Raw genomic sequence first — 22344 nt, forward strand, 5'->3', positions numbered from 1 at the left:
ATACACTGTCACTTGAAAGTAAAATGTGTTTTTTTTTTTTTTTTTTTTTTACTTTTCAAAGGTGGTTTGAAACTCCGTCCCAAGTGTTCTACCATGCTGCAACAGAGCATGGTGCTAAAGATGTATATCCTGGGCAGTGCCTGTGGGAAGGCTGCGAACCCTTTCAGAGACAGAGGTTTTCTTTTATCACTCACTTACAGGTAAGTTTCTTTCTGATAAAGCTGTTTTGCTAAATTCTTCCTGAGTTTTTACAAATGATAGCTGAAGGTATCAGTCGATATTTACGACAAAATAGAGTACGACGTGTCATGAAAAAACTATCTTAGAATCACTTGGACAAATTAAACAGGTCAGATTTGAAAAAGGACCTCAAAGGGGTACTTTCCAAAGGATAGGAGATAAGATGTTAGATCCGAGGGGTCTAGCTGCTGGGGACTCCCGTGATCCCATAGACATGAATGGAGGGGGCGTGGCCTGGCATCCCGAGTGTGGAAACTGCTGGAGATCGCAGGGGCCCCCAATCTAACATCTTATCCCCTATTCTTTTGGATAGAGGATAAGATGTTTTCAGCATAGTACCCCTTTAGGGTACGTTTACACGTACACAGATTTGATGCACAGGATTTTCTGCTGCAAATTTCAATGTAAACTAAATGACTGAGCACAGTTACAAATCCTGAGCATCAAATCTGCGCAGGATCCTGAATGTGTGAACGTACCCTAAAGAAGAAAAATTGCCTGGTCCTTAACCCTCTTCTCCACCATGTGTGTCACAGTAACTTCTGTCCATTCATGTCCCATTTGTCAGTTATTACTGCCCCTCTTCTCTGAACACTCCCTCTCCAAAGGATAGGGGATAAAATGTCTCTAAGCTGGGGACCCCGCGATATCTGCTGTGGCACCCCAGACATCCTGTGCAGGGAGCAAACTTCGCTCCATGCCGGATGACTGGTGATGCGGGGAAGAGGCTCGTGACGTCACGGCCACGTCCCCCTCATTGTAAGTCTGTGGGTGGGGGGCATGACGACAGTCACGCCACCTCCTATAGACTTGCATTGAGGAGGCGTGGCTGTGACGTTACGCGCCTCTGGCACTACACCTGACACTCAAGACCAGTGTTTCCCAACCTTTTTTGCCTTGGAAAAAAAAAAAGGGAAACAGCCGCAATACAAAATACCAGTTTATCTGTGGATGTGTAGATTACAGTGCTGCTTTATACAACAAGTGACATCTTCTAAAATCTGCATCGTTCCCTTCTCTTCTCCATCTGGTCCGGGCCATCCTGACTATTTCTTCCAGCCACAATACAAGTCTCCAGATTCCCTTTTTACAAGTGAGGAGGAATACAGGGGCGTATTGGTGTAAAGGGGTAACAGAGGGGTGTAGAAAGGTGTACATCTGCGACAGGTGTGTAGAGGAGTGTACATCGCACCATCCCCATTGCATTTATCCCCTTCCTGGTCTTGCGCGCCTGTGACTCACTCACTGTGAGGGGCACACTGTGTGTGCAGTGCCCACGTACACGCAATGCGCACGCAGGCTTACCTCCAAACCCCCCTCCCCAGGCACGGTGGGAGATTTTTTATTTTTTTTTAATTGCCTGCTGGAGCCCACAGAACCCCTGGCCGTTTTCTGCAGAACCCAAAGATTCCACAGAATCCCGGTTGGGAATCACTGCTCTAGATGAACGCCAGGTGCAGCAGGGAGATCACGGGGGTCCTGCTGCTGGGGATAGGGGATAAGATGTCTAGGGGCAGAGTACCCCTTTAAAGTACTTTTGTCTTAGTGTATGAGATTAGTTATTCATAGAACACTGTTTTATCAACGTGCAATTGCTTATTTTAAGTTTAGTCAACAGATCTACATTTTTGTGTGCTTACAGGACAAACACTGCTCAAGAGAGGCCCTCCTCGCTGGATTAAAACAAGAGGAGCAGATCCAAGGCGGAAATCAAAAATCTTCCAATAAGTAAGAAGAGCCTTGAATGCCCAGTAAGGGTCTATTCACACGTACAGTATTCTGCGCAAATTTGATGCGCAGGATCTCAAGCGGTGTTCAGTTTACAATGAAATCTGCAGCAGAAAATCCTGCACATCAAATCTGCACAGAATACTGTACGTGTGAATAGACCATAAATGAGTATTATTAAGATGGCCATACAAGATGAAATGCCTCACTTTCCTATACAGATGCTTTCCAGTCTTTAGTATTTATTTTGGTTATGGAGCTTCCCCTATTTCTAATGCTGAGTGCTACCCACCAAAGAGCTACTGGTCCCATTGTCTAAAGACTGTAAAATCACATTAAGAAGTCAGGGGATCCTCTTACTAAAGCTGCACTAACATTGTTCCTTCTTATTGGACAAATTTAATGCTGAAAACGTTTGCGCCCATTTGTCCTATCCTAGCCATGCTGTTGTTAGGTATACTATTTGACACTTTCTAAGGTGGTGACAGGTCTTTAGAATTGTCAATTGTCCTGTTTGTTGGTGGCAGCTAGTATATTAGCCAATGTTACTACCATGCCAGCTAATGTTACTAGCTTGCTCTGCAATCTTAACGTTTGAGATTCACAAGTAGTTATTAGGAATGACTTCTAGAACACAGTAAGTAAAATCGGTTTAGTGTAAAATGATTTGTTGCAGCATCCAAGAAGATTATAATATGAGGGAACTGACATTCTAACATGAATTTATTCTGTCCTCCACATAGACAACCCTCTTCAGGGACGCCCAACCCTCGCGCTCAAAAAGCAATTGTGAACCATCCAAGTGCTGCCCTCATGGCACTCAGGCGGGGATCAAGGAATCTTGTTTTTAAAGACTTTACAGTGAGTTTAACCCCTTCATGAACCCTCAAATTTTGTTTTGTGGCTTACGTTGTCTTCTTCCTCACCTTTTGAGACCCATAACTTTTATTTTTCCACTAGCAAAGTTGTATTAGAGCTTATTTTTTGTGGAACAAGTTTTACTTTTCTTATATATATATATATATATATATATATATATATATATATATATATATATATATATATATATATATATATATACACACACATACATACATATACACACACACACACACACACACACACACACTAGATATATACATACATACATACATATTTTTATTTTTTTTTAAATAAAAAAGATGGAAAAGGGGGTGATTTCATGTTTTATTGAGGGGATTTATTTTTTTTAACACATTTTTTGGCTACCCTAGGGGGGTCTATTTTAAGATGGCTTATTTAGATTTATTTAATTCTGCTGCATGACATTAATCTGTTATCGGCGCTCGATTGCTAGAGCCTGCCAAAGACAAGCTGTAGCAATCGCCAATCCTTGGAAGACCTGGAAGCACAGGTAAGGCCCCGGGCTTTCCCAGCAACTCATCAGCACCTTGCAATTACATTGTGGGGGTGCTGATGGGACCACTAAACCCCAGGCATTACTGGCACTTTAAATGACAGACATCTTAGTTTACTTAAAATATTTAAGATTATACATAACTGTTAAAAATGCTTCAGATGGTGTGAAGACCAAAATATTTCCAGATCTGAATTCATGCAATGTGTTTGCAATAAAGCCTAATGCTACAAGTCTTTAGCTTTAAGGATGGGTCCAGAAGCAATAGACTAACTTCACATTTGTGGTGCAGAATCAGCCCAACAAATCATCTGGACCGTTTACAGTACAAATACAGTTGTTAGGGTTTCCAAAACACCATCTAAATGTACTGAGAAATCCACAGTTTGATCATTTAGTGTAAAACTAATGTTTTTACCATATAGGGTGAAATGGATGGCAGTTCCATGTGTAAAGCAAATTCCTTTCAGAATTGATCCCCAGAAATATTTGCATTTTAAGTACATGTTTTTCTTTCCTTTTGTGTAAAGGATGAAAAAGAGGGACCAATCACAAAACACATCCGTTTAACAGCTGCCTTAATATTAAAAAATGTTGCAAAACACTCAGAATGTGGTCGAAGGTAAGTGATGTTTATTTCAGCTAATGTTAGTCACTGGTAATTTTAAAGCTTATTGGCTACTTTAAAAGTTTTCCTAACATAAAGTGATCCCCTATACACAGGATAGGGGTTAACAAGCTGATCAGTGGGGGTTAGACTGATTGGACTCAAGAACAATGGAAAATTATCCCCCAAATGAATGTAGCAAAATTCGTTACCAGTGCTCAATTCTTCCAAACATAAACAAGTTTAACCTTTGGCAATGTCCAGAAGCCTCCTAGAGAATTAATAGCGTGCTGACCACGTATACATTCTCTGCTCCATTTATTTATGGGACAATTTTCTTTATTCTTAGGAACCTCTCTAACCCAGATGCAAATAAATATTGCTGTTTAGCACCAAAAAATGAGCTAGAATTAGCAAGGGTAGTCAATGGTAACTTTCTGGGGTTTAGGGTAGAGAATGCATTAATGTCTGCAAATCTGATAGAGGGTATTTAATGGGTATGGGTACATTCACACATACAGGATCCTGCGCAGATTTGATGCCCAGGATTTGAAACTGCAGATTAGAAGCTGTGCTCAGTCATTTAGTTTACATTGAAATCTGCAGCAGAAAATCCTGTGCATCAAGTCTGCATACGTGTGAATGTACCCTAAATGTGTATTTCTGATGGTCTTAACCAGAGGAGGAGTTACCACCAAAATCATTGACCTGAGTTACAGAAGGTTGAGGTTAGGGAAAGCTGTACGAAACATTCATGTTTATGAGGAGGTCGGGAGAGAGAGAGCTGTTTAGCCAACAGTTATCCAAAATGTATGGTTAACTTTTAAAGTGCCTATACAGATTTGAAGTTGATAAGTTATTGATTTCATCCAAACCATCATTCGTTGGGTGATATTTAACAACAAATTATCATTTTTCTTAAACTCCCATTGATTTCAATGTGAGCAACCAAGCGCTACTGCTCTGAAAAGTGACATGTCACTACGGTTTTCAACATGGACTTCTGAAAAGCACATGCTCTTCAATAGAGAATGTTCAGGGAGGGAAAATCCTTTTTTTCCCCCTCTTAGCCATATAATTATATCCTTAAAGTGTACCTGTCGCTTTGTAACACAGCAGGAACTGTTTTAACATCCCGGGCATTTTTGTATACTGAGACTGATGTGATCATAAGTCAGAATCCCAGAAGCGCCATACAAGTCTATAGAACTTCTAACATTCCTGATCACTTAAGTCTCTGGTTACAAGGATGTTTAAACATATCATGCAGTGTCTCACTGTGACCGTACCCTTTTCAAGGGAAAGCTCCATAAAGCTGTCTAGGAAAGTAAGTGGAGGCATACGTTAAAGGGGAACTCTGGTGCAAGAAAGTTAAACAGATTTGTAAATCACTTCTATTTAAAAATCTTATCCCTTTTAGTACTTAACAGCTGCGATATACTACAGAGAAATTTGTGAAGTTCTTTTCTGTCTGACCACAGTTCTCTCTGCGGACACCTCTGTGTCCAGAGTAGGATGGGTTTTCTATGGGAATATGATTCTAATACGGACTGGGGTGTCAGCAGAGAGCACTGTGGTCAGACAGAAAAGGAATTCACAAATGTCTCTTGTTTTATACAGCAGCTAATAAGTACTGGAAGGATTACGATTTTTTTAATAGAAGTAATTTACAAATCGGTTTAACTTTCAGGCACCAGTTGATTTGAAAACATTTGTTTTGTACTTTTTTCCACCGGAGTTCCCCTTTAAGTTTCAGTCATGCAGCTTGTAATACCAGGAAAACTACTGTACAACTTACAATGGCCTCAACATACAATAGTTTCAACATACATGGTCCTTTCTGGACCATTGTAACTTGAAACCTGACTCAACATACAATACTACAGACAGTCCAGATCTGTGAAACATGTCAATGGCTGGAAGAACTGATCAATCAGAATGAGCATTCACTGCTAAAACCTCTGTATTACTGAAGTTCATGCACTCTCCTCCTGTCTGGTAGCGCCCCCTACAGTACAGGGAGGTACTACATGTTCTGTTTTACTCTTAACCTATGCCATGGTTACCTGCTCCTTTTGGCCACCAGGTGAGGGCAGCTCCATGTTACTATTTTAGGACATTGCGTGTACTGTACAGGACCCTGAAGAAGCTCCTGTCCTCTACATAGTGATTTACAGCTCCCAGCAGCTCTGTGTTATCTACTTATTTTTGTTTAATCCTCTTATGTTTGGAAGACATTTTGGTGGCTTCAGAACCAACTACCAGATTCCCTTAGAGTTCTGGTCTCAACATACAATGGTCGTCCTGGAACCAATTAATATTGTAACTTGAGGGACCACTGTATAATGCCATGGCCACTGCCAAAGACCAGGAGATGGGGTTATCCTATTCCGTTCACAAAGAGCTTTTCCAAACCATCCTGTCAGCAATTGATAGCTTTAGTGGCCAATCAGAAGACTGCTAGAGCTGTCGGGCATTGCAGGGGCAGGAAAAACTTCTTGTATAGGATGCGATCTCTCTGGCACCCAGGGCATTAAACATCAGTTTTTCCAGTCCGATACTTTCACTCCCCTCCCTGATACCTTAATGGAGCTGTCAACAGTTTTTTTGAATGCCTTAAAATTGCTGACAGATTCCCTTTTAAGGGAAGCATTGGGAGCTTTATGCATGGGCAATTTAGGCAGCTATGAGAGTCTTGAGCCCCAGGCAGCCACCCAAATTATAATCTGCCAGTGATAACTGCTAATAGTCCTGACACTCAAGACTTAAGATTTCCCATATGGCTTTATTTGTAATTGTATAATCTGCAGACAATTGGTTTAGTTGTCATTCTACATTTGCTATATTGTCCAAACCATCCAAGACCTTCATATCAGAATTATAGCCTTATTAGTACTAATTATGTTATTGTGTGTCTGTGCATTAGTGTTTTTTTTACATGTGTTTTTGTTTTTGCATAGATCATTAAAGAGACATGAAAATCACTTATCGGTTCTAGCCCTTAGTAATATGGAAGCTTCCTCTACACTTGCCAAATGCCTTTATGAACTTAATAATACAACTCATAGTACAGAACAAGAAACGGACTGTGAAATGATGCAGTAGAGGAGAGCCCAATGTTCAGCTAGGACTGTGGTAACCACATTACATTTCAAATACTGTTACTGAAGAAAGCACTAAGTCTTAATGGAGATCATAGATTGCATTGCTATTTCCTCCCAAACTGTGCAGTGAGGAAGCATCCCCTTTAGATCACTGACAGAATCCCTTTGTTCTGTGTAAGAAGACGGAAAGTAACTGCCATTGGGATTTTTAACCAGCGGTCTGCGGGATGTATTACACATTTGGTCAGTCCTGAAGGAAACTGGTGCATTCAAAAGTCAGTACCATCCACATTGGAGTATACTTGGAAGCGTTGTAAAAACCTACATGAGATGATAAAATAGAAGCATTAAATATTTTTATCTTTATCCAAAAAAAAGGAGCACATTTTTATATTTACAAAACTGTTTAAGCTGGTTTGAATAAAAAAAAAGAAAAAAAAAATTCAGCACACCTGTAACCCCCTGATGTTGGTGGGTGCCACCAATTTCTTGCTATGGATTGTGTGTTTTGTTTAGAAATCAGTAGCTTGGTTTTCTTACTTGAGCCAATATATTTTCACGTATTTATTATCATAAAAAGAAAAATTACCAGTCTGAATAGATCTTGTAAATATTTGTGAATAGAACACCTTTCATGCCACTGCAACCACTGGAAGAGACGCATTCTGTGGTGTTCTAGAAGCATTATGACTAGGTTCTGAAGTTTTCTAGACTTTCCTGTCAATTGTAACTAATTGTTATATATTCTACGCAGTGGATGAATGTTCATTAAATTTATGTAAATAATTCAGAAAAGGTACTGATGCTGTAAAGTCAAAACAGTTTTGTGGAACTGTGATATCCCTACTTCCTCCCCACCCACACACTTTTTTTTTTATTTTTTATTTTTTTTGTGTATTATACACCTTGTAGAACTCATTTTGCTGGCTGAAAGAGTATGAAATAATATATCACATGTCATTTTTGTAGAAGAAAAACTATTTGAAGGTATTTTGGTTTCCCCCTCTAACATATATCCACTGTAAACGTTTGTCATAGTGCAGGCTTAAAAGCTTGTACAGAATTTTTTGTATTTGTAAATTGGTTTAAATACATGGATTTTTATACAGGTTTTCTCCTGTGTTATATTTGCATTATGTGCAGGTATGATATTTTCTTCACTACTTTTTCTATCTTAATATAGTGTGGAATTTTATTGTATTATTCTTCCATTCTTAATACTGTACCACATTCCTGCTCAGATCCTGCTCACGTCTTTAAATTTGTCTTTCCTTTCCCACCTTCTCACATTGGCGTGAAGTGTATCCATTTATAACTGCCTATTGCCTGTTGTATTAGCATCCAAAATGTGGAAAAATTCCCAACCACCATTTCTGCTGTGTCCGTAGGATGTGCAGTAAAGATATAGACCTAACAGTTTATGTTATAGAATGGCTTTATTTACTTTGGTGACTGTTTATAGTTTTTAAATAAAAGACTGAACATTTTCTGGCCTCTTATTTTAAGGATATACACCATGTTTTTGGAAACCAGAAAAGTATCTAGCAGTTATTGTCGAATTTCAAACCACAATTTAAAGAGGCACTGTCATTATAAAAAAAATAAATAAAAAACTTTTTATATTTTGCAGACCAAATTATAAAAAGCCTTTTTTAAATATATAATTTAGTAGAAATTTTTTTTTAAATTGTCACCACTAGGAGTTGTCTATCTTCATCCACACTGACTCCTCTGTATTTTACAGCACAATGGTATTTACAGCATGCTGGTATTCGGTGTAGGTGATTGCAGGTGCACTGACTGCTGTGTAGGTCCAGGAATGACCTGCCTGTAAGCGAGCGCAGGGAACACTGTAGAGAAGATCCCGCACACAGACTCACTTACTCTAGAGGAGGCATCTCCAGAGTGCAGCAGCTCCATATTAAAATACTAGGGTGGGCAAAGAAGTATTTCACATCTGTACTTTCCATCCTTCCTGGATATTACATGGTAGCAACGTGTCTCCTGCCTCTTCACCCTCAATGATGGCTCATTTGCTTGCGCTGGAGGTGCCTTTCTAGTAGCCACAGCTACCAGGACTCATGTGAGCCAGTCTACAGGAGAGGGGCTTGAACAGTTAAAATTGCAGGCTGAAACTGCCTGCAGAGGAACGCACTCCACCGACCACCACCGACAACAACTGCTGGCACAAACAGCATTGATGCACTAACATGGACAGCAGGAAGGGATCAAGCCTAAGCTATCCGATATAAGGGTAGGGTCACAAGTAATGGATCCGCAGCATATTTTACGCTGCACATCCACTGGTGACCCGACCCAAAATGTGCCTCCAGCTGTTGCCACCATCTGGCCTATTAGCAGTGGCAATCTGCCGCTCTAAGCAGCCACACAGGGGCCTGCGATTCGCAGAGTGCATTCGCTGTGTACTCAGACATTGCGGAGCAGCTGTGTGTGGTGGGAGGGGGGTTATGGGGGGGGGGGGGTTATGCTGCCTATAAAGTTTTGTCTTTGTTTTATGCTGCCCTATTATTGTCCCTTCTTTAAAGGATATTCAATAAAAAATGATTATTTTTTTTGAATGTTGGCTCAACTTTAGTATTGTTTCATGTGAAGTGTGAGGACCGCAGTGCATCTGTGATCACCCAGATGAGCTGGAAAAAAATTCCCTATTATCTAATATGAATGCTTCATAAAAAAAAAAAAATTTCTTAAAAATGCCTCTAAAAATGAAGGAAGCTATGTGTGGCTGCTGTGGGCAACAGGCAACTTCCAATTAATCTTTGGAGCACATCAAGAGTTTGGTTAATGGTCATCTCTTACCAAATGAACGAACTCCCAGACACAACTTCGTAAAGGATCCAGAGGTGCTGCAGGTACAAATGGTTAACTCGGCCGATGTTTAAACCCTTAACAATGCAGGACGTAAATGTACATCCTGATGAGCTGGTACTTAATGCACCAGGACGGACATTTACGTCCTAAGCATAACCGCGAGCATCGGAGCGATGCCCGGATCATGCGCGGCAGGTCCTGGCTGCTGATCGCAGCCAGGGACCCGCCGGTAATGGCGGACATCCGCGATCCCACGGATGTCCGCCATTAACCCCTCATATGCCGTGATCAATACAGATCACGGCATCTGCCGCATTGCAGTCACTAAAATGAATGATCGGATCGCCCGCAGCACTGCCGCGGCGATGCGATCATCCATCACGGCAGACTGAGGTCTCCTCCACTGCCTTCCCAGCATCTTCTGCTCTGATCTGCCTTCCCGCAGACCAGAGCAGAAGATGACCGATAACACTGGTCAGTGCTATATCCCTTACATAACACTGAACAGTATTAGTAATTGAATGATTGCTATAAATAGTTCCCTATGGGGACTATTAAAGTGTAAAAATAAAAGTAAAAAAAATGTGAAAACCCCCTCCCCCAATAAAAATGTAAATTGTCCCATTTTCTCTATTTCACCCCCAAAACATTTTTTTTTATATACATATTTGGTATCGCCGCGTGCGTAAATATCTGAACTATTAAAATAAAATGTTAATGATACCGTACGGTGAACGGCGTGAACATTAAAAAAAATGTCCAAAATAGATGCTTTTTTATAAAATGTTATTCCCAAAAAAATTATGAAAAATTTATTAAAAGTTTTATAGAAGCAAATTTGGTATCAATAAAAAGTACAGATCACGGCGCAAAAAATTAGCCCTCATACCGCCGCTTATACGGAAAAATGAAAAAGTTATAGGTCTTCAAAATAGGGGGATTTTAAACGTACTAATTTGGTTAAAAAGTTTGCGTTTTTTTTTTTTTAAGCGCAACAGTAATAGAAAAGTATATTATCATGGGAATCATTTTAATCGTATTGACCCAAAGAATGAAGAACAATAAATTTTTACCGTAAATTGTACGGCATGATAACGAAACCTTCCAATATTAGCAAAATTGCGGTTTTCTTTTTAATTTTCCCACACAAATAGTATTTTTTGGGTTGCGCCACACATTTTATGGTGGAGTGGCATTACAATGGACAACTGGTCGCGCAAAAAAAAGGCCCTCATACTAGTCTGTGAATGAAAATATAAAAGTTAAGAATTTTTTGAAGGCGAGGGGGAAAAAACGAAAACGTAAAAATAAAATTTTCCTTAAGGGGTTAAAAAAAATAATTATTGTTAAGACTACGCAGTTCAAAACCGATCTGGTTTCTTTCTCAGGTACGACATGAATAACAAAAGATTTAAATACCCATAACCTTCACATGACTGGAAGTGAGAACTCCTATTTACATAAACATCATAGAATAAAAGTATAAAAAATATATACCGTATATGTGTATGTTCCAGCATGACTTTCAAATGGTGGAAGATATTTCGATAAAACTTGGTACACATGTTAATTGAACCCTTAAGTACACAGGGTTTTTCCGTTTATGCATTTTCATTTTTTCCTCATCACCTTCTAAAAATCATAACGCTTTCAATTTTGCACATAAAATTCCATATGATGGCTTACTACTTTGCAGTCACAGTCATTTGACCCAAAAATCCACGGCGAAACGGAAAAAAAATTCATTGTGCGATAAAATTGAAGAGAAAAATTCATTTTGTCATTTTTGGGGGCTTCCGTTTCTATGCAGTGCATTTTCCGGTAAAAATAACACCTTATCTTCATTCTGTAGGTCCATACGGTTAAAACGATACCCTACTTATATAGGTTGGATATTGTCGTACTTCGGAAAAAAATCATAACTGCATGCAGGAAAATTTATATGTTAAAAATTCTCATCTTCTGACCCCTATAACTTTTTTATTTTTCTGCGTACGGGCCAGCATGAGGACTCATTTTTTGCGCCGTGTTCTGAAGTTTTTATCAGTACCATTTTTGTATTGATCAGACTTTTTGATCGCTTTTTCATGATATAAAAAGTGACCAAAAATACGCTATTTTGGACTTTTTTGCGCGTACACCATGGATTTAATTAACGATCTATTTTTATAGTTCGGACATTTCCGCATGCGGCGATACCACATGTTTATTTTTATTTAGAGTTTTTTTATGGGAAAAGTGGGGTGATTCAAACTTATTAGGGAAGGGGTTAAATGACCTTTTTGTTAACTTTTTATTTATTAATTTTTTTGCAGTGCTGTAGCTCCCATAGGGAGCTATAGCACTGCACACACTAATCTCTTATGCTGATCCCTGCAAAGCCATAGCTTTGCATGGATCAGCGAGATAGGGTCTCGATTGCTCAAGCCTGTAGCTCAGGCTTGGAGCATTCAAACCCAGATCGGACGCCGCGGAGATAGGTAAGGAGACCTCCGCTCGCGTCCTAGCTGATCGGGACATCGTGATTTTATCGCGATGTCCCAATAAGCCTGGCTGAGCTGCCGGGAAGCGTTTACTTTCACTTTCAGGTGCGCGGTCAACTTTGATCGCCGCGTCTGAAGGGTTAATAGTGCGCGGCACAACGATCGGTGCTGTGCGCTGTTAGCCCAGGATCCTGGCTATGAATAGCAGCTGGGACCGACCTGGTGTGACCCCGTTTTAAACACTGGGCGTAGGGCGTACAGGTACACCCTACGTCCTTTTTGACATACTTATGTCAAATAAAAATTAGTTAAATTAACCCTAACCTACCCTCTTACGTGAAGGATGGGGTTTTGTCTCAAGTGCCATGAAAAGTATCTTTTCTCCACTCTGCATCTCCTGGTGAGTGTGACAGTCTGGCTTGCAAGCCACACCTCTGATGCATGCCCCTCCCCATCTCACAAAGCCACACCCTTTTTATTTTCTACCCTTTTTGTGCATCGGCCCAGCTTGCAAGTCACACCACCTTCTATTTTTGGCCTACAATCTCTTCATCACAACTCAACCTCATATCCTCAGGTGGGGCGAAGATATGGGGACAGGAGCTTCCTTCTCTTTCTTTTCCTCCTACACAAAGATTAAGTAGGAAAAACCAGGCAATGCCAGGTACTCAGCTTGTATAATTATAAATATAAAAAAGCAGCAAAACAAGTATGTATGTAATATTATATTTATAATAAATGTGTGTGTGTGTGTGTATATATATATATATATATACACACACACACACACAAAATTGGGTAATACAAAGGTTTTACATTTGTCTATTAAAGAATCCATAACAGCTTCTTTCTGAATAGATTTCAGGTTTTAATTTACGCAGTCTTTCTGGATCTTTAACACTTTATTTCAAATTTTTTATGTTTTGGTGCATTCTATATTTATAATTATATTCATTATTCTTGTATTTTATGATTGTGTATATATATCTCACTTCGGGCCATGTGATGGAAGTTTATGGGTATTTAAATCCGCTTCTTTGTTACTCTTGTACCTGAGCAAGAAACTGGACTGGTTTCGAAACGCATAGTACATTTTTCTTAAAAATTTTTTTTTTTTTTTTTTTTTAAATGTTGATAGAGTTTACCTTTTTAACTGGCAGCGCCTTGGGATCCTCTAGGAGGTTGTGTCTGGAACTAAGTTAATTTATTAATGCTATGGAGCATTTGAGGAGGGAGCAACAGCCATTCACCATCACGCCTTATTAAGAGTTGTGCAGGAATTTGTGCCAAAATTGAATAGGTGAGTTGGATATTGACTTTAATCTATATCTGTGTCCATTGTGAAGGATTTACACAGGGTAGTGCCTTATAATGTGTTTTTGATTTAGTACCTCTCTTACCATGGCTCCTCTCCCCCGATTACTTAGTTTGGTGTGTCAGCCAGCTTTAGGAAGAGTCCTCTTCTTCCGTTTAAGAATTATGGATGTCACTGTGTTCTTGGCATCTTTCAGTGCAGAGGACAATATTGTACCTTTCTCCTGAGCTGCCACACAATCCTGTCTCTGAGCTCTACAGGCAGTTCTTTACACCTCCATGGCTTGGTTTTTGTCCTGATTAGCATTTTTAGCGGTGCAAACATATAGACAAGTCATGTCCAAACAACTGAATTTGCCGCTGGTGACTACTAGAGATGAGCGAACTTACAGTAAATTTGATTCGTCACGAACTTCTCGGCTCGGCAGTTGTTGACTTTAGTCTGCATAAATAAGTCCAGCTTTCAGGTCCTCCTGTGGGCTGGAAAAGGTGGATACAGTCCTAGGAGACTCTTTCCTAGGACTGTATCCACCTTTTCCAGAACACCTGAAAGCTGAATTAATTTATGTATGCACACTGCCAGACGAAGGGTCCAGTTCGGACCAGAAACGCGTTGCTTTCTGTGCTAATAAAACCACATTTAGACACTGAGAAGGGTCTACAGAGCTTTCTTTTCATCAGGACCAGCGCCACCAACGGCCCAACTTTTGCCTTTTTCTTGTTATTCTCCTTCAGAGGAATTGTCGGGCAGATTCCTGTTTTCATTGGAAAATGTAGATGAACTGGTTAAGGTGGTACGGTCCACTTTGAATTTGGAGGATAAAGTTGAAACTTAAATGGGTACTCCGTTCCCTTGCTTTCGGAGCTCTGCTCCCCAGCGTCCGGAAGTTATTGTTCCGAACGATGTGTGTGCAGGCTTCCATGTTCAGGGCCGGCCCTCGTGATGTCACGCCCGCCCCCTCAACCAAAGTGTATGGGAAGGGGGCGTGATGGCCGTTGCGCCCCCTTCCCATAGACTTTCGTTGAGGGGGCGGGCGTGATGTCACGAGGGGCGGCCCTGAACACGGAAGCCCGCACACACATCATTCGGAACAATAACTTCCGGACGCTGGGGAGCGGAACTCCGAAAGCGAGGGAACGGAGTACCCCTTTAATCTATTCAGCGCCGCATGTTTGAAGGCCTTTCCCTCTAGAAAGCATACTACATTTCCAGTACATAGTGTTATTGCTAATTTGATAAAATCAGTGCCGCATGCTATTAGCCACGGGTCCCGGCCATTGTTTGAGGCCGGGCCCTACCCGCTATGACGCGGGGCCACTCTGCGTTATAGAAAGGGAAAGGACCCAAGTCCTTAACAGGTTAAATAATTTATTTGCAAATTATGGTGGAAAATAAGTATTTGGTCAATAACAAAAGTTCATCTCAAAACTTTGTTATATACCCTTTGTTGGCAATGACAGAAGTCAAACGTTTTCTGTAAGTCTTAACAAGGTTTTCACACACAGTTGCTGGTATTTTGGCCCATTCCTCCATGCAGATCTGCTCTAGAGCAGTGATGTTTTGGGGCTGCCGCTGGGCAACACAGACTTTCAACTCCCTCCAAAGGTTTTCTATGGGGTTGAGATCTGGAGACTGGCTAGTCCACTCCAGGACCTTTAAATGCTTACTAAGAAGCCACTCCTTCGTTGCCCGGGCAGTGTGTTTGGGATCATTGTCATGCTTAAAGACCCAGCCATGTTTCATCTTCAATGCCCTTGCTGATGGAAGGAGGTTTTTACTCAAAATCTCACTATACATGGCCCCATTCATGCTTTCCTTTTATACGGATCAGTCGTCCTGGCCCCTTTGCTGAAAAACGGCCCCAAAGCATGATGTTTGGATGCAACTCCGCATCCTTTCTCCTCCAAACACGATGAGTTGAGTTTTTACCAAAAAGTTCTACTTTGGTTTCATCTGACCATATTTCATTCTCCCAATCCTCTTGTGGCTCATCCAAATGCTCTCTAGCAAACTTCAGATGGGCCCAAACAAGTACTGGCTTAAGCAGGGGGACACGTCTGGCACTGCCTGATTGGAGTCCCTGGCGGCGTAGGGTATTACTGATGGTAGCCTTTGTTACTTTGGTCCCAGCTCTCTGCAGGTCATTCACTAGGCCCCCCCATGTGGATCTGGGATTTTTGCTCACTGTTCTTGTGATCATTTTGACACCATGGGGTGAGATCTTGCGTGGAGCCCCCCAGATCAAGGGAGATTATCAGTGGTCTTGTATGTCTTATTTTCTAATAATTGCTCCCACTGTTGATTTCTTCACATCAAGCTCCTTGTATATTGCAGATTCAGTGTCCCCAGCCTGGTGCAGGTCTACAATTTTGTTTCTGGTGTCCTTCGACAGTTCTTTGGTCTTTGCCATAGTGGAGTTAAGAGTGGGACTGTTTGAGGTTGTGGACAGGTGTCGTTTATGCTGATAAAAAGTTCAAACAGGTGCCATTAAAACAGTTAACGAGTGGAGGACAGAGGAGACTCTTAAAGAAGTTGTTACAGGTCTGAGAGCCAGAAATCTTGCTTGCTTGTAGGTGACCAAATATTTATTTTACCGAGGAATTTACCAATTTATTCATTAGAAATCCTACAATGTGAGTTCCTGTATTATCTCCCCCATTCTGTCTCTCATAGTTGAGGTATACTTATGATGAAAATGACAGGCTTCTCTCATCTTTGTAAGTGGGAGAACTTGCACAGTTGCTGACTAAATACTTTTTTCCCACTGTATACAAATAAATGGCAGAGCTTACCATAGGACAGTGTCTAAATCAAGGAATAACACTAGTAAGGAAAGGAAGAGTTTACGCTCACCTCTCCGGGTTGTGTAATGCACAACGACTGTAATCATGTAAGGTCAATAAGTGTAGTGCAGCCCCCGGTAATCAGGCAATGGAGATTCCCAGCCGATGGATCATCAGGTCATAGAAGTAACTGGATAAGATGTCTGGGATATGCGGGCACCATCCACACTTGAAGATTGTGACAGAAATCCATGATCCTTATGTTTTGAGACAAGGGTCTCTTTCTCAATGAAAGAAGGCTTACAAAAAATGGAGTACATGGGTGGAACTTAATACTAAAAAGCGTGATTGACAGGTTACCCGGTCTGAATGACATTCAGTCTGAGACAGCGCAAATTAATGATGTATTAATAAAAACGGGATGTGTGAATTATATCCTAAAAACTTAAAGTACTTTAGTACTTAAAAGATATATATAAGGCATATATATCTTGCATATAAATATAATGTAAACAAGAATAGTTAAAACAAGATACATAATGTGTATCTGTACAATCAATATATTTTGAAGCCATGGCACTGTTGCTGAAATAGATGTGTAATATGTTGAGAAAACAGTTTCATTGGACAGCCAACTATAAGGGGGACAATTCAGTATCGGGAAAGAAAGCGTGGCCAGCGCATGCACAAAGAACCACAGCCCTGGACTCTGACAGTTCGTACTGGCTGGCAGATAGTATCTGCGCATGCGTGGTCCTTCAAACCACATGACAGTTCTTGTAGGTAGAATTAGTGTGGACCCTGAGTAGAAACATCAGAAAAGGCCAAACGTAGTCAGAATGCAGTAAGTATAGAGGGAAGACAAAATCGGACATATATGTGACTAAGAAAAAAAAGCATGGAAATAGGATCAATGATAAAACAGTAATATAATACTTCAGTGTAATGTGTGTTGTGATAATGGGCAAATTTGCATAGAGAGGACAGAGGTGTGAATAAGGGGATCTCATACATTATCAATGCTCTCATAAAGACCTGCCGGATAGTGTGTTCATCCTATAAATCCCCCTACATAATTTCCCAAACGGTCCTCCTGCTCCTCAGAGAGCAGGAGAAGAAGGGTTTAGCTTCTAAAAAAGTTATGTGCCATCCCTTGTAAAGGCAGGATACAATAGCTGTAACAACGGAAAGATGCAGGTGCAGTAAGGCACTCTCCTCGGGATGGCTGGTCCTCCACTCAAATGGAACAGACCCAGTTTGGAAATATAACAAACTATTTATTATAAAACAAAAACAAACGGACAATGCCGTTTCAAGGGGCGGGACCCTCTCTATCAGGTCCAATGATTGGATGAAGGGAGATGGTGACATTTATAAGTAAAAAAAAAAAAAACTGAAAATCCCAGAGTTCAGGGTTACAAGAATATATATATATATTAATTTTGCGCAGTAAGATGTGAATGAGAATTAAAAATGTTTGCACACTAAAATTTGTAGAAGCTTCTAAAATAATGTATACTTCCTTCTACTGGTGAAGGAACATTGGGTCTTCTTTTTATCTTATGAAATAGATGTCATTGTCAAGCTGGAGTTTCCGGTTGGCCTGGAAACCCGACAGTCCAGCTTATCACAGCAGAACCAAACGGGCTCGGCAGGATAGGGGAGACCGTCCGCACGGGTACCATCAAATGGATCCTGGACATTTCAATTCGATCAAGGTAAAGTATTTTGTAGTATTACGAAAATTTTTAAAATATAAAAATAACTATAGATCTTTCCTTATTACCTTGGTAGATGTATGAATTATAAAAACGTTAAGCGAACTTTTCAAAAATTGGTTCGGCCGATTCGCCAAATTTTTTCGAAAAGTTTGCTTCGGGACAAATTTGTGGCAAAACTGTATTAAAAACGGCTTAGAATCATCAGAATCACTGCTGCAGAGTGTCTATGTGGCAGCAGGGAGACCATAAGGTGTCAAAATTGAAGAGGATAAAGAGATCTTTTATGTCATATTTAATGTCATTTGATGTGAAAATTAGATTTTTACATTACCCATTCTGGCATCGAGCTGGCAATCCTCCGCCAGCCAAGATAACACCTGTTCCAGCCCCTGCCTCTCGGTGCCCCCCTGATTATGAAAGTTGGAATGTTTCATTTAATCAGTTATGGTTCATTGCTATTGCTCCAACATGTTTCATTGGATTCTTGTGATAATTCCACAGGTAATATGATGTCGACGGCAAAATGGCCTCAGTCTTGAAAAAATTACAACCCCTAAGATTAAAAGATGAATGTTTAAATCTCTATAGAAGATGCATGTTAGCTACTGCTACCATCCAAAAATGTAAGGCCCAAGCCCAGAAGCATCAGTAAGCCAAGTAGTACCTGAAAGACAAAGGAGCAGCCAGGCGCAGGCATCAGCAGTACACCCGAGGGTTTCATAACCCCTTACATTGAAAGATCAATGTTGAAATTTCTGTTAAGCATGGATTTAGCTAGTGCTAAACATCCAAATATTTGAGGCCCAAGGCCATAAGCATCAGTAAGCCAAGTAGTTCCTGAAACACACAGTCAGGAGCAGGCATCAGCAGTACCCAAGAGGGTTTCATAACCCATTACATTGAAAGATCAATGCTGAAATCTCAATTAAGCATTTATGTTAGCTAGTGCTGCCATAACATATTTGGAGCTAATATCCCAGTCCCAGCAGCATCAGAAAACGATATAGTGGCTGAATGACACAGCCTGGAGGTGGGAAAAGCATAAGGAGACCATATAGTGGCTGAATGACACAGCGTGGAGGTCTTGGCAGCATGAGGAGACCATAAAGTGGCTGAATGGCACAGCCAGGAGTTGGCAGCAGCAGGAGTAGACACTAGGCCTTCACAATCCCTAAGATTAAAAGATGAATTCAGAAATTTAAACCAAAGATATTGGGTAGCTAGTGTCACCATAACAAAATTTTTATACCCAAGCCCAGCAGCAGTATCAGTAAACCATATATTGCCTGAATGACACAGCCTGGAGTTGGCATAAGCATGAGGAGACCATTGAAATGATTTTGAAATTGAACATTTAACTCCCAAGTTTTAGTGTCCCAGGCCCCGGCATGTGGGTACAAAGGGCCAAATCTAACAAGGAGTTACATGGAAGCACAATGATAGAGCCTTGAGGTGAGATCAGTAGGAGGAGACCATATAGTGGCTGAATGGCACAGCCTGGAGTTGGCTTAAGCATGAGAAGAGACCATATAGTGGCTGAATGGCACATCCTATAGGTGGCTGACGCAGGCGGAGACCATATGGTGTTTGAATGGCACAGCTGGGAGTTTGCAGAAGCATGAGTTTACAAGAGTGCTTCACAACCCCTAACATTAAAAGATCAATGTTGAAATCTCGATTGAGCATGTATGTTTGCTAGTGCTAACATAAAAAAAAATTGTAATACCCAAGACAGTCATAGCAGCATCAGAAAAGAATATATTGGCTGAATAACAGCCTGGAGGTGGGGAAAGCAAAAGAAGCCCATATAGTGTCTGAATGGTACAGCCTGGAGTTGGCTGAAGCATGAGGAGACCATATAGTGGCTGAATGGCACAGCCTGGAGTTGGCAGAAGCATCAGGAGTCCTGAAAGTGACCCGGTGACAGAGTGGTGCGGTGGGTGGCAATACCAGTACCCGGTGATGAAGGTGGCTGGAATGTTTGTAACTGGGGAGCAGTGCCTTAAATCTGTTTGGCACTATCCATATTTGTGAAGTGTTGGTGTGGCACCATGGTCAATCTACTCTGATGCATCTGGCATTGGTGGGTGGAAATCCTGGCTGATCCATGCCTGATTCATCTTCATAAAGGTCAGTCTCTCCACATTTTTCGTGGACAGATGAGTTTTTGGGATGACTATTGCTCCCGCCGTACTAAACACCCACTCTGATGCCACACTACTGGCCGGGCAGGGCAGCTTTTCCATGGCAAACTCTGCAAGTTGCGGCCACAAATCAAGTTTGGCTGCCCAGAAGTCCAGCGGAACTTCAAGGTGTGTTGGCATGGGGATGTCAAGGTATGCCACCACCTGCTGGTTCAGGTCCTGCTCCAGGTCTACCTGCTGCTGATGAGTTGCTTCACTATGCGGGTGAAGAAAGGTACTCATCAGCTACTGTAGACTCAGGCTGCTGCTGAATGAGCTGGTACTGCTCCTGCCACCCCACCCCTCCCCAGCAGCCATGGCAGTGGAAGGTGAGTGCAGAGGGCCCACCGAGACTTGCTAGTGGATGGAGGATGGCGCCGATAGGCATCAGCCAACTGACTACATGAATCTCTCTGTAGTAGGTCATTTTGTCTTCCCTCTTAGTGGGTGTAAAAAAGGCACCCATTTTGTGCCAGTAGTGAGGGTCCAATAAGGTGGAGACCCAGAAGTCATCCCGCTGCCGGTCCTGGGTCCTCTGTCTCGCCTTCCTCATAACCTTCTAGCTCCTCTAGTTCATCATGCTCCTCCTCTCCTGTCAGATGACTAGAAACACTGCTCATCTCATCAAACCTAAACTGTGCTCCACTGTGACCTTCATCCTTCTCCTCCCCCAGTTCAGCCCCCACAGGGCTCATGTGGCCGTGAGATGTAGGCGCAACAGCTCCATTGCCCTGACCAGCCATCATTTCCAACACTTGATGTAGGATATGAAGCAGTGGAATGACGTCGTTCATCCCGTAATTCTGGCGATTTACATGTAATGTGGCTTCCTTAAAGGGCCTGATCAAACGGCAGGTGTCACGTATGAGCTGCCACTGGTTCACATTGAAGTTACACACAAGATTACCCCTATCCGCTTGGATCATCAATAAATCGGTGATGGCTTTCTCTGTTTGTACAGTCGGTCCAACATATGCAGGGTGGAATTCCAACGTGTGGCAACGTCACAAATCAGACTATGTTGGGGGATACGATTCTGACACTGCAGCTCAAAGAGGGTGTGCTTTTACGGTGTACGAGTGGCTGAAGTGCATGCAAAGTTTCCTTCCCATTCTTAGGATGTCTTGCAAATGGGGGGGAACACTTCAGGAACTGCTTGACAACCAGATTTAACATGTGTGCCATGCAGGGCGCATGGGTCACCCTTCCTTGTCGCAACGTGACCAAGATGTTCTTCCAGTTGTCGGTCACCATGGTTCCCATTTCTAGTTTACGTGGAGTAAGCCTTGCTCCGATTTCTTTATGAATGACTTTTAGCAGTTCATCCCGTGTGACTCTTTTCGCCAAGGCAAACCATGGGAAGAACAGCGTGACACCACTGTGCCCTGCACACATGGTATGCTGAAGGGCCACTGAGACTTGTCTGGGCAGTGGGGGCTGAGGACACGGTGCAGGATGAGGAGGCGGAGTCGCTCACTGTCACAGGACCAACGGGCTGACAGCGTGGAGGAGGAAGCGGCGTGACCTGTCCAGGTTGGGGTTGTGGCTGTGCAGGAATCACATTCACCCAGTGAGCCATAAAGAACATGTATTGTCCCTGACCGTAGTTACAGCTCCAGACGTCGGCGCTGCCATGCACTTTGGTAGACACTGACAGGCTCAAGGACTGGCCCACCTTGTCTTCCACAAAATTGTGCAGGGCTGGTACTGTCTTCTTCGCAAAGAAATGACGGCCTGACACTCTCCACCTCGGCTCGGCACAAGCCATCAGTTCTCTGAAAGGTGCAGAGTCCACCATTTGAAAAGGGAGGGACTGCAGCACCAGCAACTTAGACAGGAGCACATTCAGCTTCTGTGCCGTTGGAAGAGTGGATGCATACTGTTGTCGCTTGGACATGGCTTCGCTGATGGATTGTTGGCGGAATGCAGGAGCATCTGGAGCAACAGAAGGA

The 22344-nt window shown here is 41.8% G+C and overlaps 1 protein-coding gene across 1 annotated transcript in view; it reads left to right on the top strand.

Annotated features, from left to right (window-relative positions):
* ARID2 (AT-rich interaction domain 2) overlaps window positions 1-8561 on the top strand; it is a 121643-nt gene extending 113082 nt beyond the window's left edge. The window contains exons 17-21 of the mRNA XM_056573981.1: window positions 62-200; window positions 1883-1968; window positions 2712-2829; window positions 3895-3986; window positions 6932-8561. Of these exons, the coding sequence (XP_056429956.1) occupies window positions 62-200; window positions 1883-1968; window positions 2712-2829; window positions 3895-3986; window positions 6932-7076 (580 nt within the window). The 3' untranslated portion in view covers window positions 7077-8561. The remainder of the gene's footprint in view (window positions 1-61; window positions 201-1882; window positions 1969-2711; window positions 2830-3894; window positions 3987-6931) is intronic.
* The last annotated feature ends 13783 nt before the right edge of the window (window positions 8562-22344 follow it).

Source organism: Hyla sarda, chromosome 4 (genome assembly GCF_029499605.1).
Source record: "Hyla sarda isolate aHylSar1 chromosome 4, aHylSar1.hap1, whole genome shotgun sequence".
Lineage (NCBI taxonomy): Eukaryota > Metazoa > Chordata > Amphibia > Anura > Hylidae > Hyla > Hyla sarda.